The sequence below is a fragment of the Pseudopodoces humilis genome, chromosome 21, assembly GCF_049639895.1.
Source record: "Pseudopodoces humilis isolate 2021_Gansu_Grassland_sample_001 chromosome 21, ASM4963989v1, whole genome shotgun sequence".
NCBI classification, from domain to species: Eukaryota; Metazoa; Chordata; class Aves; order Passeriformes; family Paridae; genus Pseudopodoces; species Pseudopodoces humilis.
The window spans coordinates 9,417,659-9,443,506 of record NC_142220.1 but is presented as its reverse complement, the minus strand read 5'-3'; the positions used below and the strand labels follow the sequence as shown (position 1 = coordinate 9,443,506).

The 25,848-nt window shown below is 44.3% G+C and overlaps 1 protein-coding gene across 1 annotated transcript in view; it reads left to right on the top strand.

Annotated features, from left to right (window-relative positions):
- The window catches only part of LOC102105629 (myosin-4), a 31,010-nt gene that overhangs the window by 3,106 nt on the left and 2,056 nt on the right, over positions 1-25,848 (top strand). Inside the window, exons 6-38 of the mRNA XM_088065603.1 lie at positions 1,056-1,148; positions 1,245-1,308; positions 1,392-1,490; positions 1,587-1,690; positions 2,361-2,499; positions 2,914-3,032; positions 3,127-3,276; positions 3,354-3,524; positions 3,850-4,159; positions 5,142-5,221; positions 5,756-5,843; positions 6,519-6,636; positions 8,051-8,174; positions 9,002-9,138; positions 10,416-10,671; positions 11,296-11,538; positions 12,185-12,361; positions 12,981-13,126; positions 13,213-13,303; positions 14,030-14,419; positions 14,509-14,635; positions 15,047-15,165; positions 15,741-15,937; positions 16,425-16,608; positions 17,492-17,657; positions 18,431-18,555; positions 20,511-20,819; positions 20,909-21,112; positions 21,381-21,506; positions 22,685-22,855; positions 23,964-24,068; positions 24,148-24,243; positions 24,644-24,778. Coding sequence (XP_087921729.1) covers positions 1,056-1,148; positions 1,245-1,308; positions 1,392-1,490; positions 1,587-1,690; positions 2,361-2,499; positions 2,914-3,032; positions 3,127-3,276; positions 3,354-3,524; positions 3,850-4,159; positions 5,142-5,221; positions 5,756-5,843; positions 6,519-6,636; positions 8,051-8,174; positions 9,002-9,138; positions 10,416-10,671; positions 11,296-11,538; positions 12,185-12,361; positions 12,981-13,126; positions 13,213-13,303; positions 14,030-14,419; positions 14,509-14,635; positions 15,047-15,165; positions 15,741-15,937; positions 16,425-16,608; positions 17,492-17,657; positions 18,431-18,555; positions 20,511-20,819; positions 20,909-21,112; positions 21,381-21,506; positions 22,685-22,855; positions 23,964-24,068; positions 24,148-24,243; positions 24,644-24,778 — 5,163 coding nt within the window. The remainder of the gene's footprint in view (positions 1-1,055; positions 1,149-1,244; positions 1,309-1,391; positions 1,491-1,586; positions 1,691-2,360; positions 2,500-2,913; positions 3,033-3,126; positions 3,277-3,353; positions 3,525-3,849; positions 4,160-5,141; positions 5,222-5,755; positions 5,844-6,518; positions 6,637-8,050; positions 8,175-9,001; positions 9,139-10,415; positions 10,672-11,295; positions 11,539-12,184; positions 12,362-12,980; positions 13,127-13,212; positions 13,304-14,029; positions 14,420-14,508; positions 14,636-15,046; positions 15,166-15,740; positions 15,938-16,424; positions 16,609-17,491; positions 17,658-18,430; positions 18,556-20,510; positions 20,820-20,908; positions 21,113-21,380; positions 21,507-22,684; positions 22,856-23,963; positions 24,069-24,147; positions 24,244-24,643; positions 24,779-25,848) is intronic.

Below are 25,848 nucleotides of genomic sequence, written 5' to 3'. Positions count from 1 at the left end.
GTCGAGTCGAGTCTCCTCGAGTCTCCTATGTGAGAGGGCATCATTCTATGGATTTAGGATATTTTATTTTTAAGAAAGATATAGCGCTTCCTACGCTACTGCGTTGCTTTAATTTTAAAGGTCCCTCTTCACAGTGGAGTAACTAAAAGTAATTTAAACCTGCTGTGCCATCTGCAGACAGCGCTGGGAACGGCAGTGCCTCTCCCCTCAAGGCTGCCCTGAGCACTGCACACACTGAGATGCAGTAACCAAAACAGGGCTGCTCGCCTTTCATCTGATATAAACCAAGTTATCTTTCTCTTTTTCTTAATATTGGTTTTCCATCTGTCTTGGAGATTATCTCTGGCAACATTCTCCTGTCCTGATTCATTCACTCATGACTTTGCTAGAGTCACATCAGTGACTCTCCTTCCTGGACTGTATTGCACCAAAAATGAGAGACATAATGTCACAGAAGCTTTTTTCCTTCCATATTTTTGCAGTTACCGACAGATATAACACAGTATCAAAACTTTACATGTTGAACATTCCTTCTGCAGTAATGCAGCAGGACCAAAAGAAAAAAAAAACAAAAGAAAATAAAAATCATGAAAGGCTGCAGGAATATTCATTGTTTGAATGCAACTGCAAAATGTTACATTCTCCCTTGGTAGGTGTCTCCTACTGAAGTCTGTACTTGTTGTGGGCTTGAGCAACCTTCAAAACAATTTCCAGAATTCTCCTATTTTCTTTAGCTGTCAAGGCTTTTGTGAACAGGATTGCAGAAACGCCTCTCACAGAGGTTTCAGACGCCCTGAACTCCACTGCAGTGACTTTGTATGTGATACCCAACATGAACAAGAAACAAACGAAACACAGATGTGTCTTTCAGCTCTCTTCCCTTTGAAACCAGAGGCAATATCCATGAGTGTTGGCTGATGAGTGATTAAGAACTCTGTTAATTTTTAGGTTTAAATCAAGTGTGATATGTAAAAATTCTTTGTAATATCCCTTTTGCAATATTTGTTATTTACTAAGAAGTAAAGTGATTAAGGAGCATTTTCTCCTGTGACTAGGGAACTCTGGAGGATCAGATCATCCAGGCCAACCCACTGCTGGAGGCCTTTGGCAATGCTAAGACCGTGAGGAATGACAACTCCTCACGCTTTGTGAGTTCATTTCAGATTTGTTGGAATGAAGACATTTAATGCAAGTCTCATCCATTGATTGTCATAACCAATGGTTTGGTCTGCACTGCTTGATAGGGAAAATTCATCCGGATCCACTTTGGACCAACTGGCAAGCTGGCCTCTGCAGATATCGAAACCTGTGAGTTGGAGCAAGTCAGTGCAAGCAGAATTTATGTGTTTGCAAATTTATCAGGAGACTAACAGCACCTCACTTTTGGTTAGATCTCCTGGAGAAATCCAGAGTCACTTTTCAGCTGTCCAGCGAAAGGAGCTATCACATTTTTTACCAGATAATGTCCAACAAGAAGCCGGAGCTCATTGGTGAGTGCCAGCAGTGCTGGGCTTGGCTCAGTGGGTGCTTTCTGTTCCCACTGTGACCTGCCCCAGTGCCACTAAAGGTCACCCACATACCTGCAGATCTGCTCCTTATCTCCACCAACCCCTATGACTTCCTCTATGTGAGCCAAGGAGAAGTCACGGTTGCCAGCATCGATGACAGCGAGGAGCTGCTGGCGACAGATGTAAGTAGAGCAGAGCAGAGCAGAGCAGAGCAAAACAGCCCTGCAGCCAGCCCTGCAGCCAGTCCTGCAGCCAGCCCTGCAGCCAGCCCTGCAGCCAGCCCTGCAGCCAGTCCTGCAGCAGCCCTGCAGCCAGCCCTGCAGCCAGCCCTGCAGCAGCCCTGCGGCCAGCCGTGCAGCAAGCCCTGCAGCCAGCCCTGCAGCGAGCCCTGCAGCAGCCCTGCAGCCAGCCCTGCAGCCAGCCCTGCAGCAGCCCTGCAGCCAGTCCTGCAGCCAGCCCTGCAGCCAGCCCTGCAGCCAGCCCTGCAGCCAGTCCTGCAGCAGCCCTGCAGCCAGCCCTGCAGCCAGCCCTGCAGCCAGTCCTGCAGCAGCCCTGCAGCCAGCCCTGCAGCCAGCCCTGCAGCCAGTCCTGCAGCAGCCCTGCAGCCAGCCCTGCAGCCAGCCCTGCAGCCAGCCCTGCAGCACTCCTGCAGCCAGCCCTGCAGCCAGCCCTGCAGCCAGCCCAGCTGCAGCCAGGGGTCCTGGGCAGCCAGGCCCAGCACTGGGCTCTGCTGCTCGGTGCCACACAACCGGGATGCTGCTGGACACCCTCAGCACAGGCAGGGATAGAAACCCCACCTGCCTCTTGTGTTTCAGCCTTTGTGCTCTCCCAACTTGCCTGTTGCCTCTGCAGAATGCTGTGGACATCCTGGGCTTCAGCCCTGATGAGAAGGTGGGGATCTACAAGCTGACAGGGGCTGTCATGCACTACGGGAACATGAAATTCAAGCAGAAGCAGCGGGAGGAGCAGGCGGAGCCTGATGGCACAGAAGGTAGGGCTGCTTGCAGAGTTTCCTTGTGAACTGCACCAGCAGAGAGTCAGCAACCCCACCCCACAGAGTGCCCAACACTTTGAGAATTATTTTCCTTTGCAGAAACTAATTTTTTTAAAGATTGTTTCAAGTTTCACAAAGTCAGGGATTTAATTTATGCTCTACAAGGAAACAGAAAGATATAAAACTTAAGCATTGCTGCAGCCCTTCAGACATGGACACAGGATTCTGTAGCAGCTGAGACATTGCCTTTTGAGCAAGGGAATATTCTCCATGAGACTGGAGAGGAGCTTCTCTTGATAATAAATGCATTTAATTTGTGCTAAAAGTAGGCTCCTTGTAACAGAAACTTCCCAGAGGACCAGGACAATTTTCTTTGTCTCTACTGTGCTCATTTGCTGTTTCTGATCCTAGTGGCTGACAAGGCTGGCTACCTGATGGGTCTGAATTCTGCTGATTTGCTCAAGGCTTTATGCTATCCCAGGGTGAAAGTTGGGAATGAATATGTAACTAAAGGGCAAAATGTCCAACAGGTACATAAACAGCTCATCAGCTTTTCAATTTCTTCAGAGTGTTCTTTCAGCTTTAACTCAACATTTGTTACTGCCATGGCTGTGCTTCTTACAGGTATACAATTCTGTGGGTGCATTGGCTAAATCAGTGTATGAGAAGATGTTCCTGTGGATGGTTGTTCGCATCAACCAACAGCTGGACACAAAACAGCCCAGACAGCATTTCATTGGTGTCCTGGACATTGCTGGCTTCGAGATCTTTGATGTGAGTTATGGTAGGTTATTGCCCACTGAGGGCTGCTTGAAATTAACTGGCATTTTTCTCGTATTTTGAATTTGCAGTTCAACAGCCTGGAGCAGCTGTGCATCAACTTCACCAATGAGAAACTGCAACAGTTCTTCAACCACCACATGTTCGTGCTGGAGCAGGAGGAGTACAAGAAGGAGGGGATTGAATGGGAGTTCATTGACTTTGGCATGGACCTGGCTGCCTGCATTGAGCTCATTGAGAAGGTGGAAAAAAATCTTTACATTGTAGAGAGTACATTTCTTTTATGATAATTTATTTTAGTTCAGTTGTTCTTGATAAAATGATGCATTACTATTGAATTACCTTCTCACATAAAAATAGGCAGCTTACAAAACCAAAGCTTTTGGAACAACAGGTTGTCTCTGCACAAATGGTTTCCTGAACAATGTGGCTGGGGTGGAAGGGAGAATGCCTACACAATGTTAAATTGATGACTTTAACAATGGCCTTTAAACAGTGAGGTGAACAGTGAGAAGCAGTAATGGCTCCCCTCCCCACCACTTACTTGTGTATTCTTATTTCTCCCAGCCCATGGGCATCTTCTCCATCCTGGAAGAGGAGTGCATGTTCCCCAAGGCAACTGACACCTCTTTCAAGAACAAGCTCTATGACCAGCACCTGGGCAAGTGCAGCAGCTTCCAGAAGCCCAAGCCTGCCAAAGGCAAGGCTGAGGCCCACTTCTCCCTGGTGCACTACGCTGGCACAGTGGACTACAACATCTCTGGCTGGCTTGACAAGAACAAGGACCCTCTCAATGAAACTGTTGTGGGGTTGTACCAGAAATCATCCTTGAAGCTGCTGTCCTTCCTTTTTTCTAACTATTCTGGTGCAGAAACAGGTAAGTGCTTTTTCAGTGATGGCCAATAAGGCAAAAATCAACTGAAGCCTCCTTCTGCTTCTCCTCTCAGTGGTAGAGTCAAGGCTACCAGCCCCTAAGGTGACCTCACTCTTGTGTGCATCCAGATATGCCAAAACTAAGACACCAACACGCAGAACTGTTGGAAACACCACATTTATGTGCTGCAGAGAAGTAAAGCACAGCAAGTCCAAACCCAAGTGGCAGGAGGTTCACACTTCCTGACTGTTGTGAATCATCTGCATGCTTACTCAGCCACTAGACAGGGGCCAAATAAATGTGCAAAGTGCAAGGATTTTAGTCTTTGTAGACAGAGTTTTGTTTCTTGAAGGGAACTGGAAGAACTAAAAGGAGACCATGGAACAATTTCATATCCAGCTGAGCAGTCCTGGTGTTGTGATGGAAAAAGAGACAGACAATAAATTTAGAAGTCCCCTATAAGTCTTGATTTAATTGGCTTCACGGTATAGCAACTATGGAAAGACACTGAGCTTGGACCTGTATTCCTGAGACTAAAATTTGCTTCCTGCCATAACTCAGAATAGAACTGTATTCTTCACCTGGAGTACTGGATTAGGAGCTTTTTCTATAGAAGATTTACCTGCACTGATAAATGGATGCATGGTGCAGAGTCACATTTTTGAGGTCATTCACCTGATTAAAAAAAATGTAAATGGGGTTTGTGTAACAATGAAAGCGATATGTGACCAGTAGCACAGAGTGCACTGCGAGGAAACTTAGGTCAGGCCACACTGTTCCATACCAGCAACCTAAATCTTGCATTTGAGATCAAATGTCCCACACACTGATCAACACCTACCTAGCAGCAGTTCACTTAACTCTCAGGGGACAGTGTGTCAGTATTTAAAATGAAGTCTTTTATTGGTCCATGGCCAAAGGAAGAGGAGGCCTACAAAATGTATTGCATATTCTAACTGTTCACCTCCCATCTACTTCTCCCAAGGTGATAGTGCTGGTGGTGGCGGCAAGAAGGGTGCTAAGAAGAAGGGGGGCTCTTTCCAGACAGTGTCTGCTGTGTTCAGGGTATGTGAATTTCTTTTTACATGAGCCATGCTGCCATGAAATGATCTGAGGGCTGGAACACCTACCCTATAAAAACAGCTGAGAGAGCTAGGGTTGCTGACCCTGAGGAAGAGAAGATTCCAGGCACGCCTTATTCTGGTTTTTCAATCTATAAAAGGGGGCTTATCAGAAAGCCAGAAAAATACTTTTTACCAGGGCCTGTGGTGACAGAACAAAAGGCAATGATTTTAAACTGGAAGAGGGTAGATTTAAATTGGAAATAAGAAAAATAATTTTTCACTCTGAGGCTGGGGAGGCCCTGGCACAGGTTGCCTGGCTGTGGTTGCCCAATCCCTGGGAAGTGTTCATGGCCAGGTTGGACAGGGCTTGGAGCAACCTGGGACAGTGGAAGTGGGACAGGGATGCTGGGCTTGATGACCTTCAAAGGGCTCCTTCAAATCAAACCATTCTGTGATTCTATATTTCCCTGAATTTAAATAAGAATGCAAAAGCTTTGTAGCTTGAAGCTGAAACCCTTGTTTCATTCTGCCCCAGGAAAACCTGAACAAGTTGATGACTAACCTGAGAAGCACCCATCCTCACTTTGTGCGTTGCCTGATTCCTAACGAGACCAAGACACCTGGTAAGTCCACCCTTATATTCTGAAGACATGGGATGGACAGGAATTGGCCTGTTAAGCTTCCACATCAACTTCCCAAATAGCTCCCTCTGCACGTGAAGTCCTTTTGGGGGTTGGCCTGCAAGACAGTAACAAGGGGAACTTTTTTGTGTTGTCTACTGTGACCAAAAAAATTTGAGTATTACATGGTCCACAACAGTTACCCATCTTTGCTTAATGTGTGTACAGAACTGAAGGTGATAAAGATGGGTTTGATTACAGCTGATAAAATTGTCTGTTGTGGGTAACAGCATTAGGAAATCCCTTGTCTGGATGGCACTACACTACGCTGTGCCACCTTTGCCTACATCCAGTGAGGACGCTGATGCTGTTGAAGATTTTTCAGCTGGTATCTTAAAGTACCACCCTGCCATTTTTTGGGAAATGTGCCCTAATGCCTTCTCACAAGCACTGCTGGCCCTTGCATTCTTAGTAAAGCTCACTGATGCAACTCTCCACAACTTATATGAACTGAAGGCATGGTCTGTCAGCACTTCCTGCATCATTAATCGAGAGCTGCTTGAATAAAAAAATAAAAAAAAAATAAAATAAAATAAAAAGAGATAATTCCGAAATGCTAATGCATATGAAGGTTCCTTGGGATAAAAATGGAATCATGATGGATGTATTTTGTTCAAGGTGCAATGGACCATTACCTGGTGATGCATCAGCTGCGGTGCAATGGGGTTCTAGAAGGCATCCGGATTTGCAGGAAGGGGTTTCCAAGCAGGATCCTTTATGCAGACTTTAAACAACGGTGGGTCCTCAGTTATTACTCACTGCCTGTTAGGAAAGGGCCTCAGTAGCACAGAGCTCAGGTGACATTCTGGTGACACCACAGAGAGACACTTTCCCAGTCAGACCAGATTAGTGGCATTGGAGGGAACCAAGTCATTAATACTGTTTGGAGGTCACTCCAGTGTTTCCCCCTCTGACCAGACCAGAGATTTCTCCACACATCAGAACCAGCATAATTTCTAAACTGAAGCCAATGCCTGATGATTCAGAGATGCAGAACACTTGCAGTGTAATGACTAAGGTGCCATTAAGGAATATTCTTTGAAGTCTTCCAGTGTACAGATACAAAGTCAATCCACATGAGCCTCCTCACAGCGCTCTCTCTCTGGCCTGTATCCTGTGCCTTTTCTTATTCATCTTTAAAATGGAGACAACTAAACTGGTTCATGTGGGCTCAGTTGCCACAGAGTGCTCAATCAGAACCGTCTGCTGTTATAAATGTACAGTTATAGCTAAATGTAATAGTTGTTATAGTTAAATGTAGCCTCCTCCATGCTGCACTGGTGTGAAAAAGACCCAAGATCTCTCTGAAAATGTCCTGCAACCTGGTGTTCAGTAAGGGATTAGCTGGTCTCAATTGTCAAATTTTAATCTGAAGTGACAGTTGAAGGAATCCATCCATAATGGCCATGGCCCAGAACCACAAAGTGCTTTAGGAATGATAATGGAAGCCAAAAAGAGAGAATAAAATCACTGCACTATTATCACTGTCGTGATTTTACATATTCTTTTTCAAGGCAGACTTGAGAATAAGAAGTGGTCCAGTGTAGAGTCACACATCCCCACTGATGTATCTGAAGAAACCCCTTTAGAAGGATTAGATGGTCCAATGACATAGGATTACCTTAATCATTTAGCTACCTTGCAAAATGCTAAGACTGCTGTTAGCATTTCCAGATTAATACCAGGTCATTTTCAATCCACTCAAGCATCCAGTGGTATAACTTGTAGAGACTGAGCTGTGCAAGATCTGCATTCCCTTTGGAATATAGCTGATCTTTGTCTTTTTAATTTAAGTTTTAATTAATCTTCAACTCTAATTTGAGTGGCATTCCTCTGATCAATGAAACAAGCTGAGAAGAGGCTGACAAGTTTTATGTTCTTCCTATTTCCTGGACCTGCAGAGACTCCAGTACGTGCCATAGTTTTGTATGTGACAGCACACTGTGTTGTTACACAACCAACAGATTCCTCTAAAGAGTGGATGTATCCCCTTTTCATCATGTTTTGTTAACCAAACAACACTGTCTATGTTCAGATGACACATTCAGCTGCTTTCTAACAGCTCAGTGTTCCTGTATTTCGTGATATACAATGGATCCTATTTTCCTCACCCTCTTTGCAACCAGTTTTTGCCACCTGTCTCACCACAGGTACAAGATCCTTAATGCCTCAGCCATTCCAGAAGGCCAATTCATTGACAGCAAAAAGGCTTCAGAAAAGCTTCTTTCCTCCATTGATGTTGACCACAACCAGTATAAATTTGGCCACACCAAGGTAAAGTCCTTGTGGAAGAGTAGGTATAATTAAGCAAAATATTTTGTTTGTTGAAAGTATTTCTTGCATAAATCAGCCTTCATGATGATTATAAACAGAGCACACCACTAGCAAGGAGGAGTACAGACAATTTGTGTGGTTCTTGTGTGAGGGGCAGCCCTGGGAACACCGTAGTACCTGAATGACTCAGCCTCACTGCAACTAGATTTTCTGCTGCTTCTTTCTCATGGCCAGTTGAACATATTTGTATCAGTGCAGGTTAGATGGGCTCAGACAAGTTTGGATAGTCCTGATATTCAGGGGATTTAAGCACACAAAGTCTGTCTTGAATACCCAAAGCAGTGTTAGGTGAGAGATTGTTCTGTGGTCAGCACAAGCCAGTGAGTGCTATCACTGCACACAAAACCATTGCCTACATTACTGAACAGACACAGAATCACAGAATGGTTTGGGTTGGAAGGGATCTTAAAGATAATCTGGTTCCAACCCCCTGCCATGGGCAGGGACACCTTCCACTATCCCAGGTTGCTCCAAGCCCTGTCCAACCTGGCCTTGGACACTTCCAGAGATGAGCTAAAATTTCCATAAACTACACTGGAACAGACATCAAATAACACTGCAATAATATGATTAGATCATACACAGAGTGACTTGTCATGAATCACAGGAACACTGAGGATTTGAATACTGACAGAAATTTTTTCTAGATCTTAAACCTTTCCCCTGCAGGCATTTTTCTTAAACTACCTTGTACTACCCTGCATCAGCTGTCAGTGGCCATGTTTCTGCCTAAGCCTCAAGCTGTTTGAACCTTTTTTATGCTCTAGGTGTTCTTCAAGGCAGGTCTCTTGGGACTCCTTGAAGAGATGAGAGATGAGAAGCTTGTGAGCCTCATCACTTGTACACAAGCTATGTGCAGAGGGTACCTCATGAGAACTGAGTTTAAGAAGATGAATGAAAGAAGGTAATGTAAGAAAACACCAGCAACTGCACTGTGTCAGACCAAAGGTCCATCAATGTAATATATTGTCCCAGGCAAAAAGCTGTCCTTGGGAAAGAGCCTTAGAAATTATTGGGGAGCAGAGCAAGTACAAACAATCAGCTTCCACCTGACAGTCTCAAAAATTCTGGCAGCAGCTGTATAGCAATGGGACCACGCAGAATATGATAATTGGTATTTAACAAGGAACCTTTTCTCCAAGAATAGACTCATTGTTTTCAGCCTTTAAAGAATCTTGTGACAGAGATAGCCAGCTGAACAAGGGCTAAGGTTTTGTTATCATCAAATGGATCACATTGATTTTGTAAGGGATGACATATGATCACTCTCTGCTCTCCCTGTCTTTAATTTCCTTCCCTGGCTCCATCATCTAAGATGAACAATCCTAGCTTGTACAGAGAAGTACTCCATACTTTCAACTATTCCACATCCCCCTCAGATTTTCATTCATCCCCTTGGAGATGGGATGAATCATTCAAAATTCAGAGTTCAGGAGTGACAACACTGGACAAGACAAGCAAAATTCCTTGCATGTTGTTGACAAGTGAAAGTTTTAGGGGGAGCAAGGCTTGCATAAATGTACAGGACACTCTGCCAAACAATTGTTTTATTTGTAATACTCTGCAGCTCAGGTGTTTCCTGAGCCAGACATAGTTTCCAAGAATTAATAACTCTCCCTGGATTTCTCTGCAAGGAATTGTCTAACGTCCCTTTGAACTATGGGCATTAACAATATCCTTCTGCATCCAATTCCATAAAAATGTTTCCTTATTTTTTCAGTTTCTGTCTTAATAATTTCTAATATAGTGTTTGCCATGTGAGTGGCTCAAAAAGCATCAAGATGGTTTTGTCAATTACCACAATTGACATTAACTGCCAGATTTGTAGTCTTAGCAGCAGTACTTCAACAATATCAGTTTTCACTCTGGTATTTACCTGAGCACTTGCATTTTCCTTGAGACTGAGGGAAGTCTTAGAGATTCCCAGTCAACACACCGGAGAAGTCTGTCTGTTTTGTAATATTTCTCCCTCGTATATTCAGGCAATAGATATTATTCAAGCTACTGAACCAGCCCTTCTGCAGTAAGGGCCCTCAAAATGACTCTTTAATAAAAGCGAGGGAGGAAAGGGAAAAAAGTCTCTTGCAAAAGTTCTTGGGTAATGCAGATGCTGTGTGGCAAATAATCAGAGCATGTTTTCAGCTCTTACCACTCTCATAAATTGGTTTCCTGTTTTTTCAGAGAATCTATTTATATCATCCAGTACAACATTCGTTCATTCATGAATGTCAAACACTGGCCATGGATGAAGCTGTTCTTCAAGATCAAGCCCTTGCTGAAGAGTGCAGAGTCTGAGAAGGAAATGGCCAACATGAAGGAAGAGTTTGAAAAAACCAAGGAAGAGCTTGCAAAGTCTGAGGCAAAGCGGAAGGAGCTGGAGGAGAAAATGGTGGCCTTGGTGCAGGAGAAAAATGACCTGCAGCTCCAGGTTCAGTCTGTGAGTAAGCTCCATTTTCAGATTCACCCCGCCTCCTCTTACTCTGCTGCTCTTTTTCTCCTCTTTTCCATTGTCCTCTATAAACAGGCATGGAATGGGGACAAACCTCCACTGCTTTGTGTCTGGTCTTGTCCCTTACACCTAAGCAAGGTGCAATGCCTACACCAAACATTAACACCAGTAGGAATGCAGGAAGCTCCAGCGCTGTCACCAGTGGAAGAATCAGACATTTCACAGTGTCTATAATGTGCTCCTCACTGTGGTGTCTGATTCTGGATGAAATGTAGGCTGTTTCCACATCTGCTGCCATTATAATACAGAGCCAGGGCAGGGGTGCTTTTCTGTCAGAGGCAGGACTGAGACTGTGGGAACTGTTTTTCTCTGGAATACAGCCAGAGACTGAAATTGCACCTGCCAGGTTCTAAAAGGTAATAGGTATAAAAGGTATAAAAATATTACATGGCCAAGAGCAGTCTAGTGCAATTGGACTTGTCACTTGTTGCCATGTGCTTTCAAATCAGTTTAGTTTAAAAAAAAAGATTGTATTGTTTCACTCACCAAGGTCTTAACTGCCTTTCGTCATTCTTATGATAAATATAATGTGCCTTCAATGTATTCTGATAGGAGAGTGAAAATCTAGCTGATGCTGAAGAGAGATGTGAAGGACTCATTAAAAGTAAAATCCAGCTAGAAGCTAAAATTAAAGAATTAAATGAAAGACTGGAGGATGAAGAGGAGACAAATGCTGAACTGACAGCAAAGAAGAGGAAACTCGAAGATGAGTGCTCGGAACTGAAGAAAGATATTGATGATCTTGAAATGACTCTGGCCAAAGTGGAAAAGGAGAAGCATGCAACAGAGAATAAGGTGACAAAGGAATCAGGGAATTATTCTTCCCCAGACAGTGCTCCCATACAACCTGTCAAAATAATGTAGCCACTTGTAACTTCTATTAATAGAAGTGAAATGTGTCCTATGCATAGGAGAGAGGTATTTTCACTTAATCAATCAGCTGATAGAATTTTTTCTGTTAAGGTTCTTTGTTATGCCATCATGGTTTGTTTCACTTTTAGGGAAAATTTAGCATATTTTTGGCTATGCTTAATGCTTGATCATCTCTTTTTAAAGAACCTGACTTGCTGAGAAATTACAGCAGTTTTCATAGCAAATATATGCAGGAAAGACATTCCTTGAGCAAAAGCAACTCAGAGGGCTTTTTTAAATCCCAATGGGAAAAACTTTCAGAGGCAAGTGAAGATCTAGCACATTTCACTATAAAGTTTAGTAGGATAGGGGTGGGGATCAAAAACAACTAAAGAATTCCTACCATTGCAGGACCAGAGAGATGAGACTCTCAGGCATGATATATGCTGCTGCCCTCATTGCAATCAATATAAATATTCTGCAGAGAGCATTTTGACTTCATCCATGCAAGGTTTTGCAAGGATGCAGCCACTGTGTTCTCAGTCTGCCACTTCTCACCCTCCTGGGATGGATGCTGGCTGTCTGACAGGTAAAGAATCTCACTGAAGAGATGGCAGCTCTGGATGAAAACATTTCTAAACTCACTAAGGAGAAAAAGGCCCTCCAGGAAGCCCACCAGCAGACACTGGATGACTTGCAAGTTGAGGAAGACAAAGTCAGCACCCTCACCAAAGCCAAGACCAAGCTGGAGCAGCAAGTGGATGATGTAAGAAGTTTTTGGGTTGTGTATACCTAGGCTGTGACAGATTGCAGTGGACTGGAAATCTGCAGTTCAGAGTATAAGCAACACCTAAAGCAGACAAGCTTTTTTTTTTGGGCTCTGATAATTTTAGCCAAAAAATCTCTACTAATTGACAGGAAATTGTGGAATCCAGCACATCTTTCATGTTCATCATGGGGCATTTCAGCACTGTTGACTTTTGTGATCTGATTTAACCCATTAGCTGAAGCAGGAGACCTGTGACTATTTGAAGGTTGCTGCAGAGTTATTTGTGTGTGCATATACTCCAGGAAGTTAAAAATACTGCAAATTTGTGTATATTTAGCAGTCTATATGCTAGGAACTGCAGCTACTGCAAAAATTTAATTTCTGTTTTCCCAAAAACTGGTATTTCAACTGTGTACAGCCAAGCTGTGGCCAGTTCAGTGTCTGAAACAAAATCACCATGGCAGCTCTGGTCTCACAGTGAGAGTGCAGAACATGTGGAGATGCCCTGATTATTTTCTCTATTAATCAATTTCCAACTTAGTTAGATTTTTCAATCAAGAATAGTTACTTTCAAAGTATAATTTATGTATTTCAAAGTATGTTTTATCTGTTTTAGCTTGAAGGATCTCTGGAACAAGAGAAGAAGCTGAGAATGGACCTTGAGAGAGCAAAGAGAAAACTAGAGGGTGATCTGAAAATGTCTCAGGATTCTATCATGGATCTGGAAAATGATAAGCAACAAATGGATGAAAGGCTAAAAAAGTATTACACCGACTTCTTATGCTCTGAATTCTGAAATTTGTATTTTATCTTAACCATATTGAATTTGCCTTCCTCTTCTTTGACAGAAAGGATTTTGAAATTAGCCAGTTGCAAAGTAAAATTGAGGATGAGCAGGCTCAAAGTTCTCAGCATCAAAAGAAAATTAAGGAGATTCAGGTAAAGTCTAGGAGTTATTAATAATTTTAGTTGCAAGCACAAATTTCTTGGAATTAACTGGTATTTATTCTTAGACCATTCAACAAAAATATTTCCCTCACATAAATAAAATTATTAATAGGGGACTCTGGGTGCTGTTCCCATGTCAGGGCACTTTTACAGAAACTCTGGCCCCTAATCTTACATGACTATGTAGGAAATTTCTTACGTGAACATTGTGGCAGGCTTTGAAATTGCCACAGATGTGCAGCCACTGAGAATCACTTTTCTAAGAAAACAATAGAATGTGACTTAATATGTCATGATGAGGACAAAGATCACCTCCTAAATGCAGAACCAGGAAGACAGCTCTCTTCAGTGCTATTATCCCATGATTGTTCCTTTTGAAGTTCTTTCTATCCTGTTTGCTGATGGAGAAAGGACAGTGCTTTGTTCTGGCCTGACTTCTAGGAAATTTCCCTCTATTTGTTCAGGAAAGTGCAATTCTAAAGCCTTCACACAATAATAAATCCATTCTGAGCTATAACATACAGGATCAGATTTTACACTCACTATTGTTCCAAAACTGAATATAACCTGTCCTAGGGCACAATACAGTGAAATTTCTGGTGGTACTTCTGTTTTTATGCTTGTATTAACGGATGTGAATGTTTCCTCCTTATTCCTTAGTGATAATTTTAAATCTGTCCTTTCAAAAGTCTTCTCTTAACCAATTAACTCTCATAGGCTCGGATAGAGGAACTGGAGGAGGAAATTGAGGCTGAACGTGCTGTCCGTGCCAAGTCTGAAAAGCAGAGAGTCAACCTGTCCAGGGAGCTGGAGGAGATCAGCGAGCGCCTGGAGGAAGCAGGAGGGGCCACAGCAGCTCAGGTGGAGATGAACAAGAAGCGTGAGGCAGAGTTCCAGAAGATGCGGCGGGACCTGGAAGAGGCCACGCTGCAGCACGAAGCCACGGCTGCCGCCCTGCGCAAGAAGCACGCGGACAGCACCGCTGAGCTGGGGGAGCAGATCGACAACCTGCAACGTGTGAAGCAGAAGCTGGAGAAGGAGAAGAGTGAGCTGAAGATGGAGATTGATGACTTGGCCAGCAACATGGAATCTGTCTCCAAAGCCAAGGTTGCTGCACAGGAAGAAGCATTTCTCATGTTAGCATTGCACTTCTGAACAACACGATGAATGCAGGGATGTTTTCTATCTCTTCACAGAGCAATCTGGAAAAGATGTGCCGAGCTCTTGAAGACCAGTTCAGTGAAGTCAGAGCCAAAGATGATGAACATGTGAGGTTAATTAATGATCTGAACACACAGAAAACACGCCTACAGACTGAGAATGGTATGTCCCTTGATGAAATGTATTACTCCAGTCAAGTACTTAAATACGCTGCCTGAATGCCCATGTGTTTTGTAACATATTCATGACTTGGTGATCCGAACAAAATTCAGAATGTAGGATCTCCTCCTGGTGGCAATCATAGAAACCTACCTAAGGAAACAAAAACAAACCAGAAGGAGTCCTGTCAGTCAAAATGAACATGTGAGTTTGTGGTCGGTTTGTCTTCTTTTCTTTGATGCCAGCACGGCATTTCTCTTCAACAGCTTTCCCCATCGGTGGGAATGCAATTACTGCTCTCCCTTCAATTTACCACTTTATGTCTTGTAATCACTTTCCACATGGCTAGCGGCTCTCATTCATTTATTTTATGTCTTGTATCTCTGTCTAAGAAAATCGACATTTTCTCGTTAGGTGAACTTACTCGGCAACTGGAGGAGAAGGAGTCCTTGATTTCTCAGCTAACTCGAGGCAAACATACTTTCACTCAGCAGACTGAAGAGCTGAAGAGACAACTGGAGGAAGAAAATAAGGTGACTTGGTTTCATTTGGAACAACAAATTTTAAAATAAATCAATGCGATAAAAAGAATAAATGAGATTTCTCCTCAGAGAAGAGACATCAGAATAGTGAAAATTTTGAACTTTGACTTGGAATACTAGACAGAGGGGAGGCATTAGAAATTAAATAAGCAAGACAGTTTATGCCCTTCTCATCATGCATTCTAAAGATCAAAAACATGAGAGAAATGAGGGAAAGCAGCTCTATGCCCATAGGCAAAGCAAACAGCAGCAGCCAGAAAAAGGAAATAAAGCAGGAGTGCTTGCACTTTGTCTGTTGGTGGATTTATTTTACCTCTGCCCGAAACACCTGGTGCAGATGTGTTTGAGAATTGTTATCCCAGACGAAATGGGCAAGCACCTGACCCTGCTTAACAACATCAAGCCTGAAACACAGAATCCCTCAAGTTATTAATTTTGTTCCTTCTATTCCTCTAGCAACTGTAGCACATGGACAGGCAGATATGAATATTTTATCAGACTACAGGAAAAATAGCCAGTCACAAATTATTCGTGTTCTGACAACTTGTTTAATTTTAACTACCAAGGCCAAGAACGCCCTGGCCCACGCCCTGCAGTCCGCTCGCCACGACTGTGACTTGCTCCGGGAACAATATGAGGAGGAGCAGGAGGCCAAGGGGGAGCTGCAGAGAGCCATGTCCAAGGCCAACAGCGAGGTGGCTCAGTGGAGAACCAAATACGAGACAGACGCCATTCAGCGCACGGAGGAGCTCGAGGAGGCCAAGTACGTGGAGGGATGGCTTGGAGAAAGTAGAAGGATATTTAAGTGTAATGAGTGAAGAACTGAAGGAAACCAGAATATGTTTGTAGTGGTAATATGCAGAGCAGTGTGCTTTTTAATGTATTAGAAGTGGAAAGGGGAGTGAGTAGATATTTAAAAGAGAAGTACGGGCGGAGGCTTAGGGCTGTCTACATAAAGGAGAATTCCAGTGCATTAAGTTCATCATAGCAGTTGAAAGAGCACATTCTTTACACTGTCAGTATTGAAAGCATATTTTTGGTCTCTCTCCACACTGGTACAGCTCATACTTGGTGCATATTCTCCCAGTCTGTGCATCACTTCAGAGTGCTGTGCCACCCCAGGCTCCGAGCACCACAGCACTATATATTGCTCTCTCTGCCCATCTTCCCCATTCTAAACTCCTTTCATGTTCATTTCCCGAGAAGGTCAGGATTTTCTGTTTCTCAGTGCTAAATGTCCCATCCTGCAGGAAGAAGCTGGCCCAGCGCCTGCAGGAGTCAGAGGAGCAGATTGAGGCTGTCAATGCAAAGTGTGCTTCACTGGAGAAGACAAAGCAGAAGCTGCAGGGGGAAGTGGATGACCTCATGATTGATGTGGAGAGGTCACACGCAGTCTGTGCAGCATTCGATAAAAAGCAGAGGAACTTTGACAAGGTTTGTTCAAAAGACCATGCCAGATCTAAACATCACTAGTTATTTGATAGGACAAGACAAATTCTGAAATGACCGAAGTTCTGCACTCACAGTAAAAGAAATTGCATTTTACCCAAAGCAAAGTTATGATAAGGATGCCATAGAGGGAAATATGGTAATGAAAAAGCCACTGTGTGAGTAACCCCAGGTGACCACAGCAAATAATAAAGCAGCCTTCTGATAATTTTAAGAAGCATGAAGTTTTCACAACGGAGACTGCTCAAACAGCCTGAGTACTCACATGCAAGCTAACAAGCCCTGGTGCTAGTCTGCCAGTCTAACCTTGGGGTTAGGCAGAGCCTCAGACTCATGTCATTTCAGCCTTCAATGCCCTTACTGAAGGATCTGCACTGTTGGATCAAGTGATGCTGCACAGCCCTGTGTTCTGGCCTACCCTGGTGCGAGTGAAAAGGCTGTGCTAAAAAGGGATCTTACAGGTCTGTGGTATCAAACTGAGGAGAGAATTGGTAGAGAATGACCTTTCTTGGTGGGCTTAGTCCAGGACCACTGGCTCCTGTAACTCTATCAAGTCTCACATATCCAGACCTATCATTCATATCATTTATATCCAAACATATCATTCAGACCAACTACATTATGTTTGGGCTGGTGTCAATCCAAACTCCTTCCTGACAGCCTGGGGCATGCATAGTGTTGATTGAAGAGGCAAATTTAAGTAGATCCCACCAAAACAACCAGAGTATGCATCACAGGGAGTTATTGTCACAGGCAGAGTACAACAGCAAAAGGCTGTTAGGCTAGGCCAGGCCTCTTGGGTTCTTGTCACATAAAGGTGCAGAGATGGAGTGTTTCAGAATGGGTCATTCTTCTCCTGTCACTCCAGATCCTGGCTGAATGGAAGCAGAAGTACCAGGAGAGTCAGACTGAGCTGGAGGCTGCCCAGAAGGAGTCTCGTGCTCTCAGCACCGAGATCTTCCGGATGAAGAACGCCTATGAGGAAATGCTTGACCAGGCTGAGACTGTCAGACGGGAGAACAAGAACCTCCAGCGTAAGTTCACGTGTCTGTCAGCTCAGATTCACTCTCAGCCCTTAGATGCTTCCACATTTCTGGACTACCAGAGCTCTGCCTCTTCCCAGGGTTTTGTTCTTTATGATTTTCCCACAAAGGTGGTGACTTTCCTGTTCAGCTGATTATAAAGTCACCTGCAAGCACACACTTTCATCTCTGCAGCATCCTGCTTCCTCAGGATGTTCCCCTTTCTTCAAACCATCATAATCCTATGCATGGATAAGGACCAAGTTAACTGAATAGGCAGAAATTATGATGATACTCAGTGTTTTCAGACTGCTTCAGTCACTGCCACTGGAAAAAATCTGGAGGGCTGTTGTCTGCTGATTATTGGAGGATTGTGCAGCTGTGGCACAATGGATTAGCATTTAATAAGCAAACTAATTATAGAAAGGAAATACAGTTCAGATCCTTTTTGCGAACTGAATGATCACTGGGGATTATCTAAGCATAAAGAAATCAATCAAACATGACTGTCTCTGGAGATGTAATTTCACTACCCAGAGGAAGTTGACATTTTTTTCCTAAGCTCACTTCAGTTGGTCCCTCTCATTTTCAAATTGTACACTGAACTGGAATGTGCAGGTTATCAGAAATAAAGATTACACACAAGACAAGATGTAGTATTTCTTCTCACTGTTACATCCCATGACACCAGAGTCTCTTTTGTCACTCCCATTGCCAAAGAGCAATTGCAGGTGCCACTGATCACACTGTCTGAGAGGAGCTGAGTATGTGTTTTCTGGTTGCAGAGGAAATTTCTGATCTGACTGAACAGATTGCTGAGTCTGGAAAAGCAAATCACGGGCTGGAAAAAGCAAAGAAGCAAATTGAGCAAGAAAAGTGTGACCTACAAGCAGCATTAGAAGAAGCAGAGGCAAGTGTCCTCAGTCAGGGGCTTGCTTTTAGAGAAATCACAAATGGAGAAAATTTGGGTATATATTTTATATTCCTGCTTATCCTGAAACTGTCCCAAAAAATTCAGAAAGACAGCACAGACAGACCAAAAAGCACAGGGACTGCTCCCCTGCCATACCAATGTGCCATACCTTGCTGTGCTATCATCACAAAAACCCCTCAGCCCCAGTCTAAAATTGAGCTCATTTGGCACTATCTGTTTGAATTTGCTCCCAAGGAAGGCTGAAAAAAGTCACCAGCATTTCAAAACTCTGGCAGTTTTGTTTTCTAGTCAAATTAAGAAAGGATGTTTCCAGAGAAGGTCAAATCCATACTTAAAAGTTTTCTCAATGTCGCCTCCTGCTCAAAGCAAGATGAATGCTGAAGAGAATTGAGGCAACATTCCTTCAGTTCCACCACTTTCCATAAACAGGAGTCAGTAACAGGTTGAAAGGGGAGCCAGTTCACAGGACACAGGTTCTGATGAACATTGAGAGGTTGCTGGGGATCTGCTGAATCTCACACTACACTGGTGCACTGTCACACACTGCTGGCACAGGCTGCATACTGGGTCTCACAATTCCATGATTCCTGTCTTCCTTACTCTCTTTGGCTACCCCTCAGCTCCCCATTACTTTAAACCTTACTTTTTTTGTCAATCCATGCCAGATTGTAGCTCCTTCAGTTCCCTCTTGTCTGGGCTCTGCCTTCTGTTCTATATCTTCCCTGACTGCCTCTTGGAAAAGATTTTATTACTTCTGTATAACCACATATGATTCTCCACAAAATATCTTTGTGAGCACTTCATGAGCTGCCCATGGTATACTCTCAAACACAGAGACACATAATTAACTTAGCTTGTACAGGATCCCTAGAAGTCTTTAGTCAACTTCCTAGTTAAAGAAGGGCAAATTTTGAACTTACATTAGGTTGCTCAAAGTCTTGTCTAAGTGTTTTTTAAAATTTTCAAGGATGGGGATTTCGGAGTATTGCTGGACAACCTTTTCCAGTGCAACATCGTTCTCAGGGTAAAATATTTTATCCTTATATCCAGGATTTTCCCTGTATTGACTGTTGACAGACCTTTTGTCTTTTGTTGTCCACCACCAAGAAAAGCCTCACTTTATTTTCTCGTTAACTCCTCTTAGGTTGAAAAAGAATTGTAAAACAACTGGCACATCTCTAGATCTCACTAAATGGGTGGGCAGTAGGAGCAAAAGTTATTGTGATCATATAATCCATTTACTCTAATTTATGCATCTAAATATGGTCAGTCTAATCCTGAATTATTCTCATAGGCTCATTCTAGAGTCTAAAAGCAGAATCAGGCATCTCTGGAAAATGTTTTAAAAGGGATGCCAGGGCTACATCAACTGTTTTATTCTCTGCATGTGCTTATTTCTGTCCACTGGGTGCAAAGACCCAGCTTCAGGCTTTTCATTGGTACTACATCTGAAGCTGGAGGACACCAGAGGGAACGAAATGAGTACCAGAGGGGAAGGTTGTGTGAAAGAGCAGCTTGCCCCCACAGTCACTGGGATGGGACAAAGCAGAAATCAGCAGGGAGATGCAAGAGAAGGCAGGCTGCTTCTGAGCAGGAGGCTTGGCTGTCCTGCTTAATATTTCCACATGATGTGTTGTGTCTCCAGTGTCACCACAGCCTTCAGTGCCCAGACCCTGTGGTATCTGAGGCATTTTCCCAAGGAATATTATTCCTAAATTTAGTATCTAGCTGGGGTACAATGAGTATGGAACAGCAGTCAGCTTTTTCAGTGCTTGGTCTTCTCTAAAGGTCCATGGTAAATAGGGATTATTTTTAATAATCCCTAAGGCAAATACACCTGCCCTCCCAGCTGCAAAGGGTCACATTTCTGCGTGGGTGTTTCCCAGCAATGGACACTACAGAGACAAATTATGATGTTTCAACCCTGACAGGGCTCTTTAGAGCATGAAGAGGGGAAAATCTTACGTGTCCAGCTGGAGCTGAACCAGGTGAAGTCAGATGTTGACAGAAGGACTGCAGAGAAAGATGAGGAAATTCAACAGCTGAAGAGGAATCACCAGAGGGTGTTAGAGTCTATGCAAACCATGCTGGATGCCGAGGTCAGAAGCAGAAATGATGCTCTGAGGCTGAAAAAGAAGATGGAAGGAGATCTGAACGACATGGAAATACAGCTGAGCCATGCCAACTGTCAGGCAGCAGAGACACAGAAGCACCTTAAAGCTGTGCAGGGGCAGCTCAAGGTAGGGACCACAAGGCTACTGTCCCGTGGGTCTTTGCCATTCCCTCTCCTTGCTTCTGGGTCTCACAACAAGTGCTTTCACCTTTTAAGGATTCCCAGCTCCATTTAGATGATGCCTTGAGAGAGAACGATGACCTGAAAGAGCAGCTTGCTATAGCAGAGCGCAGGAACAGTCTGATGACAACAGAAATGGAGGAGATGCGAGCTGCCATGGAGCAGACGGAGCGAGCCCGCAGGGTTTCCGAGCAGGAGTTGACGGATGCCAGTGAGAGAGTGCAGCTGCTCCACTCACAGGTACTCGGCATCTCCTGGAGATTGCTACAAATGAAGTGGGCGTGGCACAAATGAGGAGGGCGTGGCACAAATGGGGTGGGCGTGGCACAAATGAGGTGAAACTGGCAGAAATGGGGTGGGAATGGCACAAATAGGGTGAAAATGGCACAAATGAGGTGGGAGTGGCACAAACAAGGTCAAAATGGCACAAACGAGGTGAAATGGTACAAACAAGGTGAAAATGGCACAAATGAGGTGGGAATGACCTGTCTGCTGACTGCCCCAACAGAACACAAGCCTCCTCAACACCAAGAAGAGACTGGAAGTGGACATAACTCATTTACAGACTGAAGTTGAAGACAGTATTCAGGAAGCCAGAAATGCAGAGGAGAAAGCAAAGAAAGCAATCACAGATGTGAGTCCTCTTGCTTGCCTCCCTTCCATTTTGTACTAGTCACTTTTTTGGTGTGCCATTTTGCACAGTCACTTTCACAGTTTAGAAAGGCAGCAATCAGATGGAGGAGAAGCAATTCTTCAACAGAAAATATCTGAGACACACAGTCCCTTCCACATGGGCCTCATGCAGCCATTGCCCCGCTACTTGTCACAGAAGACTCCTTCAGAAAGGGTCCTCGTGTCCTGCTAGGTGTCGATATTGAAGAGGCATTCTCTCTCCCCTTCTCTACACCTATTCACTTTTGCTTCCAGAGTAAATGTAATAGGCAGGATAGAACAGATGGTGGCAAAACTGTAATAGAAAAAGAGTAGTTTCAAACAAAGGCGTGTCGAGACAAAGCACAGAAAAGCCAAAATTAAGGCTAAAATCGTACACAATTCTATACAAATGCTAGGCATGTAAGAAAGAAAAAGAGGATAAAAAGGTTTCATTTAAATGAGGCTACAGGTTCCACATTATCAGAAGTAACAATACCTGGGGCCATCTAGGAAGGGTGAAAAATTAAAAAAAAATGGTGACTGACGAAATTCCATCAAATCCTGGTGCACCAGTGTTTGCTCCTGACTGCCCACCAGCAGCAGCACTGCAGGATCTCTGCTGTGCCACATTGGTGACAGCTATCTATCTATCAGATATCTATATAGACAGATATCTATCCCAGATTCTGAGGACCTCAGCAGACATAAGATTTTCAGTGTAGTTTGAGGTCATCTCACTAGCAAAAACTGCTTAGAAGTCTGACTTTGGCAAATTGCAGCATTAAACAGCCAGATACTCAGTCATGAGGAAGCCCAGAGAGGTAGAGTGCTAGCTGGTAATACTTCAATTTTTTAACTTCTTCAATTTTGACAGACTTAGAAAATAGAAGTTTGGTAGCAAGCCATTTGCATGCCTTGATTATTTTTTTTCTTTATATCAACTCTGTTCTCTGAGGTGAAGCAGTTTTAGAAACACAGACTTTGAGAGAGTGATTGTGTTTGTATGACAGAGCCTTAGCACAGCCCTGGGCACTGAGAGTGTGCAGAGTCACTCACCAGTGTGAAGCTGGGCATTGCCCCCAGACACCCAGAACTGCTGGATATTTGGGATATTTTTGGATATTGGGATATTTGTAACATCACTGTGCACCAAACCAGGCAGCCATGATGGCAGAAGAGCTGAAGAAGGAGCAGGACACCAGTGCCCACCTGGAGAGGATGAAGAAGAACCTGGAACAGACAGTGAAGGACCTGCAGCACCGTCTGGATGAGGCTGAGCAGCTGGCACTGAAGGGAGGGAAGAAACAACTTCAGAAGCTGGAGGCCAGGGTATGGTGAAGGCTTGGGTAGACTGAGGTGAAGTTTCTGACAGGGCCCTTGGTTTCTGGAACCTCTTGGGAGGGTGAAAACAGGGAGAGCCCCAGGTATTCCCAGCAGGTTTGATGAGAGCTGTGCTGAGTAGCCAAACATTGCACTGTGGTGATGAACTTGAGAGTGACCTCAAAAAAACTGAGTGGGCAAAAATGGGGGCAGATGGAAATCAGGGAGACCTAGATGGTAATTTTGTCTAGGGAAGAATAGTTTAAGTCATATTTACTTGGGGAGGAAATTGGAACTGGTAATGGACAGACTTCAGAAGCTGTTGGATGTGCAATAGAAGCGAAAACCTAAGAAAGAAAAATTTTTGGGCTTCATTAGGAAAGGCACTGAGAACAAGACAGAGTTGTATGGCAACGCATTGTTGCCACTATATTAGAGTGCAGTTCTGGTCTCTGCAACTCAGGAAGGATCTGCAAGATAAAGCTTTATCTAAACAAGACTAGGACTCTGCCATTTGGAGAGACCAGCCCATCTTCACCTTTAAAATAAATAAAAATAAATGCTTTACAGAGTGGGCAGTGAAATTTGGAAACCTGCTGCCATGGAAGGCTGTAGAGGCAGCTGGTAAAAGGCTCAAAAAGAGAGCAGAAATGAGCAGGTTTACAGAGGGGCACAGGCATAAATATGCCACCTTACATCTCTAATTCAATGCCTGTGGAAGCTGACAAGTGGAAAAGGAACAGACAGCAGCCAGGTTTCCATGCTGTCCCTAAACAGTATTTGCCACTGCCGCTCCCAAAGATATAAAATGATAGATAAAAACATGAAACAGATCTTTCCCATTTACCTGGTGAACATTCATAGTACCTTCCCTTCCCTGTTTCAATTTCTTCTTCTCTGACATATTTAAGCCTAATTTTGACTACAAATGCTCTAGGTATGCACAGCTGAGTTCCTTTTATAAACAGCTATGGATTCACACACTGTGTTATCACCAGCAGAACATGGTGAGCATATTTTAGCTGGTCTAGACCCCAGAAGCAGCTTCAGGACACTGCCCTGCTCTGGCCCTTTGTCTGCAGCAGGATCAGCAGCCATTCTTGGTTCTGTGTTTCAGATTAATGAGTTAGAAAATGAGCTTCATTCTGAGCAGAAACGGGGAATAGAATCCCTGAAAGGGGCTCGCAAATACGAACGGAGGCTGAAGGAGCTCACTTACCAGGTATTGCAAATCCTCTGCCCTCCCACGTGGATCACCTCTGCTCATCCCCCAAGGCTGACTCCATTTTCACTTCCTACAGTCTGAAGAAGATAAGAAAAATATTCTTCGGCTCCAGGACCTGGTGGACAAGCTGCAGTTAAAAGTGAAAGCGTACAAGAAACAGGCTGAGGAAGCTGTGAGTGGAGGACTTTTCAGTGGGGAATCTTTTCAGTGGGGCCTGGGTGGAGATTTCTGAAAGGTGGGCTTCCTAGATCATTAAAATAATTGAATACTGAGTTTGACAGGGCAGCTAAGACCACTGCCTTTGAATATTCTTTATTATGGCTCGCAACAGAGCGGGCGTGGCTGTAGTTATCCTGGACCTGGTGCACTTTGGGAGCCACACAGGCAGTTTTCCCACCTGGAGCTGAGTGGGGTGATGTTCTGTCCCCCGAGGGCTGTGGCTGGCACTAAACACAAACTCACAGAGTACTGGCAATGCAGGGCTGTACCTGCGAGGCCAGCACAGGTCACTGTGGCACGGCCACAGCTGTCAGAGGTGACAGGGCCATGCCATTTGTGCCATTTGATTTCAGGAAGAACAGGCAAACATCAATCTCTCGCGGTGCCGCAAGGCCCAGCACGAGCTGGAAGAGGCGAAAGAACGAGCGGATATTGCCGAAGGACAGGTTAACAAGCTGAGAGCCAAAAGCCGCGACATGGAGGGCCAGGTGAGTCGGGGGCTGCAGAGGGACCCTTCCTGTGCAGGTGGTGTCACCAAGGTCCCTGCCCAAACAGCCACAGCTGCATTCCTCCCACTCCCACTGGAGTGTCCTCATAAAGAAAGGCCAGGAATTGTCACTTACTCAAAACCCCTGCACTTTGCAAGTCCTTCTGGTGCCCCACAGGAGTCAGACCAAATACAATCAACTCTAAGAATCCAGGTCTTTCAGCACAATTGGGAGATATTACTTCTTCATTATAAAATGGCAGAACAATTGCAATAGCCACAGACCTGAAACAAAACCACAAATAACTCATTTGTTCCAATACCCTCTACATTATCTTCCTTTTTCTGTATTTAGAAATCAGAGAAATGAGGTTCCTGACCCGAGCTGCAGCAGGCTCCCTCCTGATAAAGACTTCTATGCATCCAGCAGATATCCATTACTTTTTTCTAGTAACCCAGTGTGCATGTGTGTAACTGATATATTTAGCCAACTTTGAGGTGAAGCTGTGAGAAATTATACATACATATATATATATATGTGTGTATATAAAAAATAAACGTGGGTGATGCTTTAGTGACTATATGGGCTGTTGATTCGCTATGAGATTGACAAGCGTGTGTCTGTGTGTCTGTCTGTCTGTCCATGCCTGCCCCTGTCTGTGTGTCCGTGTCCATATCCCAGTCTATCTGCTCCTGTCTGTGTGTCCATGCCTGTCTCTCAGTCTCTGTCCATCCATGTCTGTCTCAATCTTTCAGTCTCTCTGTCTGTCCGTGTCCCTCTGTCCATGTGTCCCTCTGTCCGTGCCTGTGTCCGTGTGTTCGTGTCCATGTCCCTCTGTCCGTGTGTCGATATGTGGGTGTTGGTGTGTCCGTGTGTCCGTGCGTCCCTGTCTCCCTGTGTCGGTCTGTCCGTGTGTCGGTCTGTCCGTGTGTCCGCGTGTCCGTGTGTCCGTGTGTCGGTCTGTCCGTGTGTCCGTGTGTCCGTGTGTCGGTCTGTCCGTGTGTCCGTATGTCGGTCTGTCCGTGTGTCGGTCTGTCCGTGTGTCCGTGTGTCGGTCTGTCCGTGTGTCC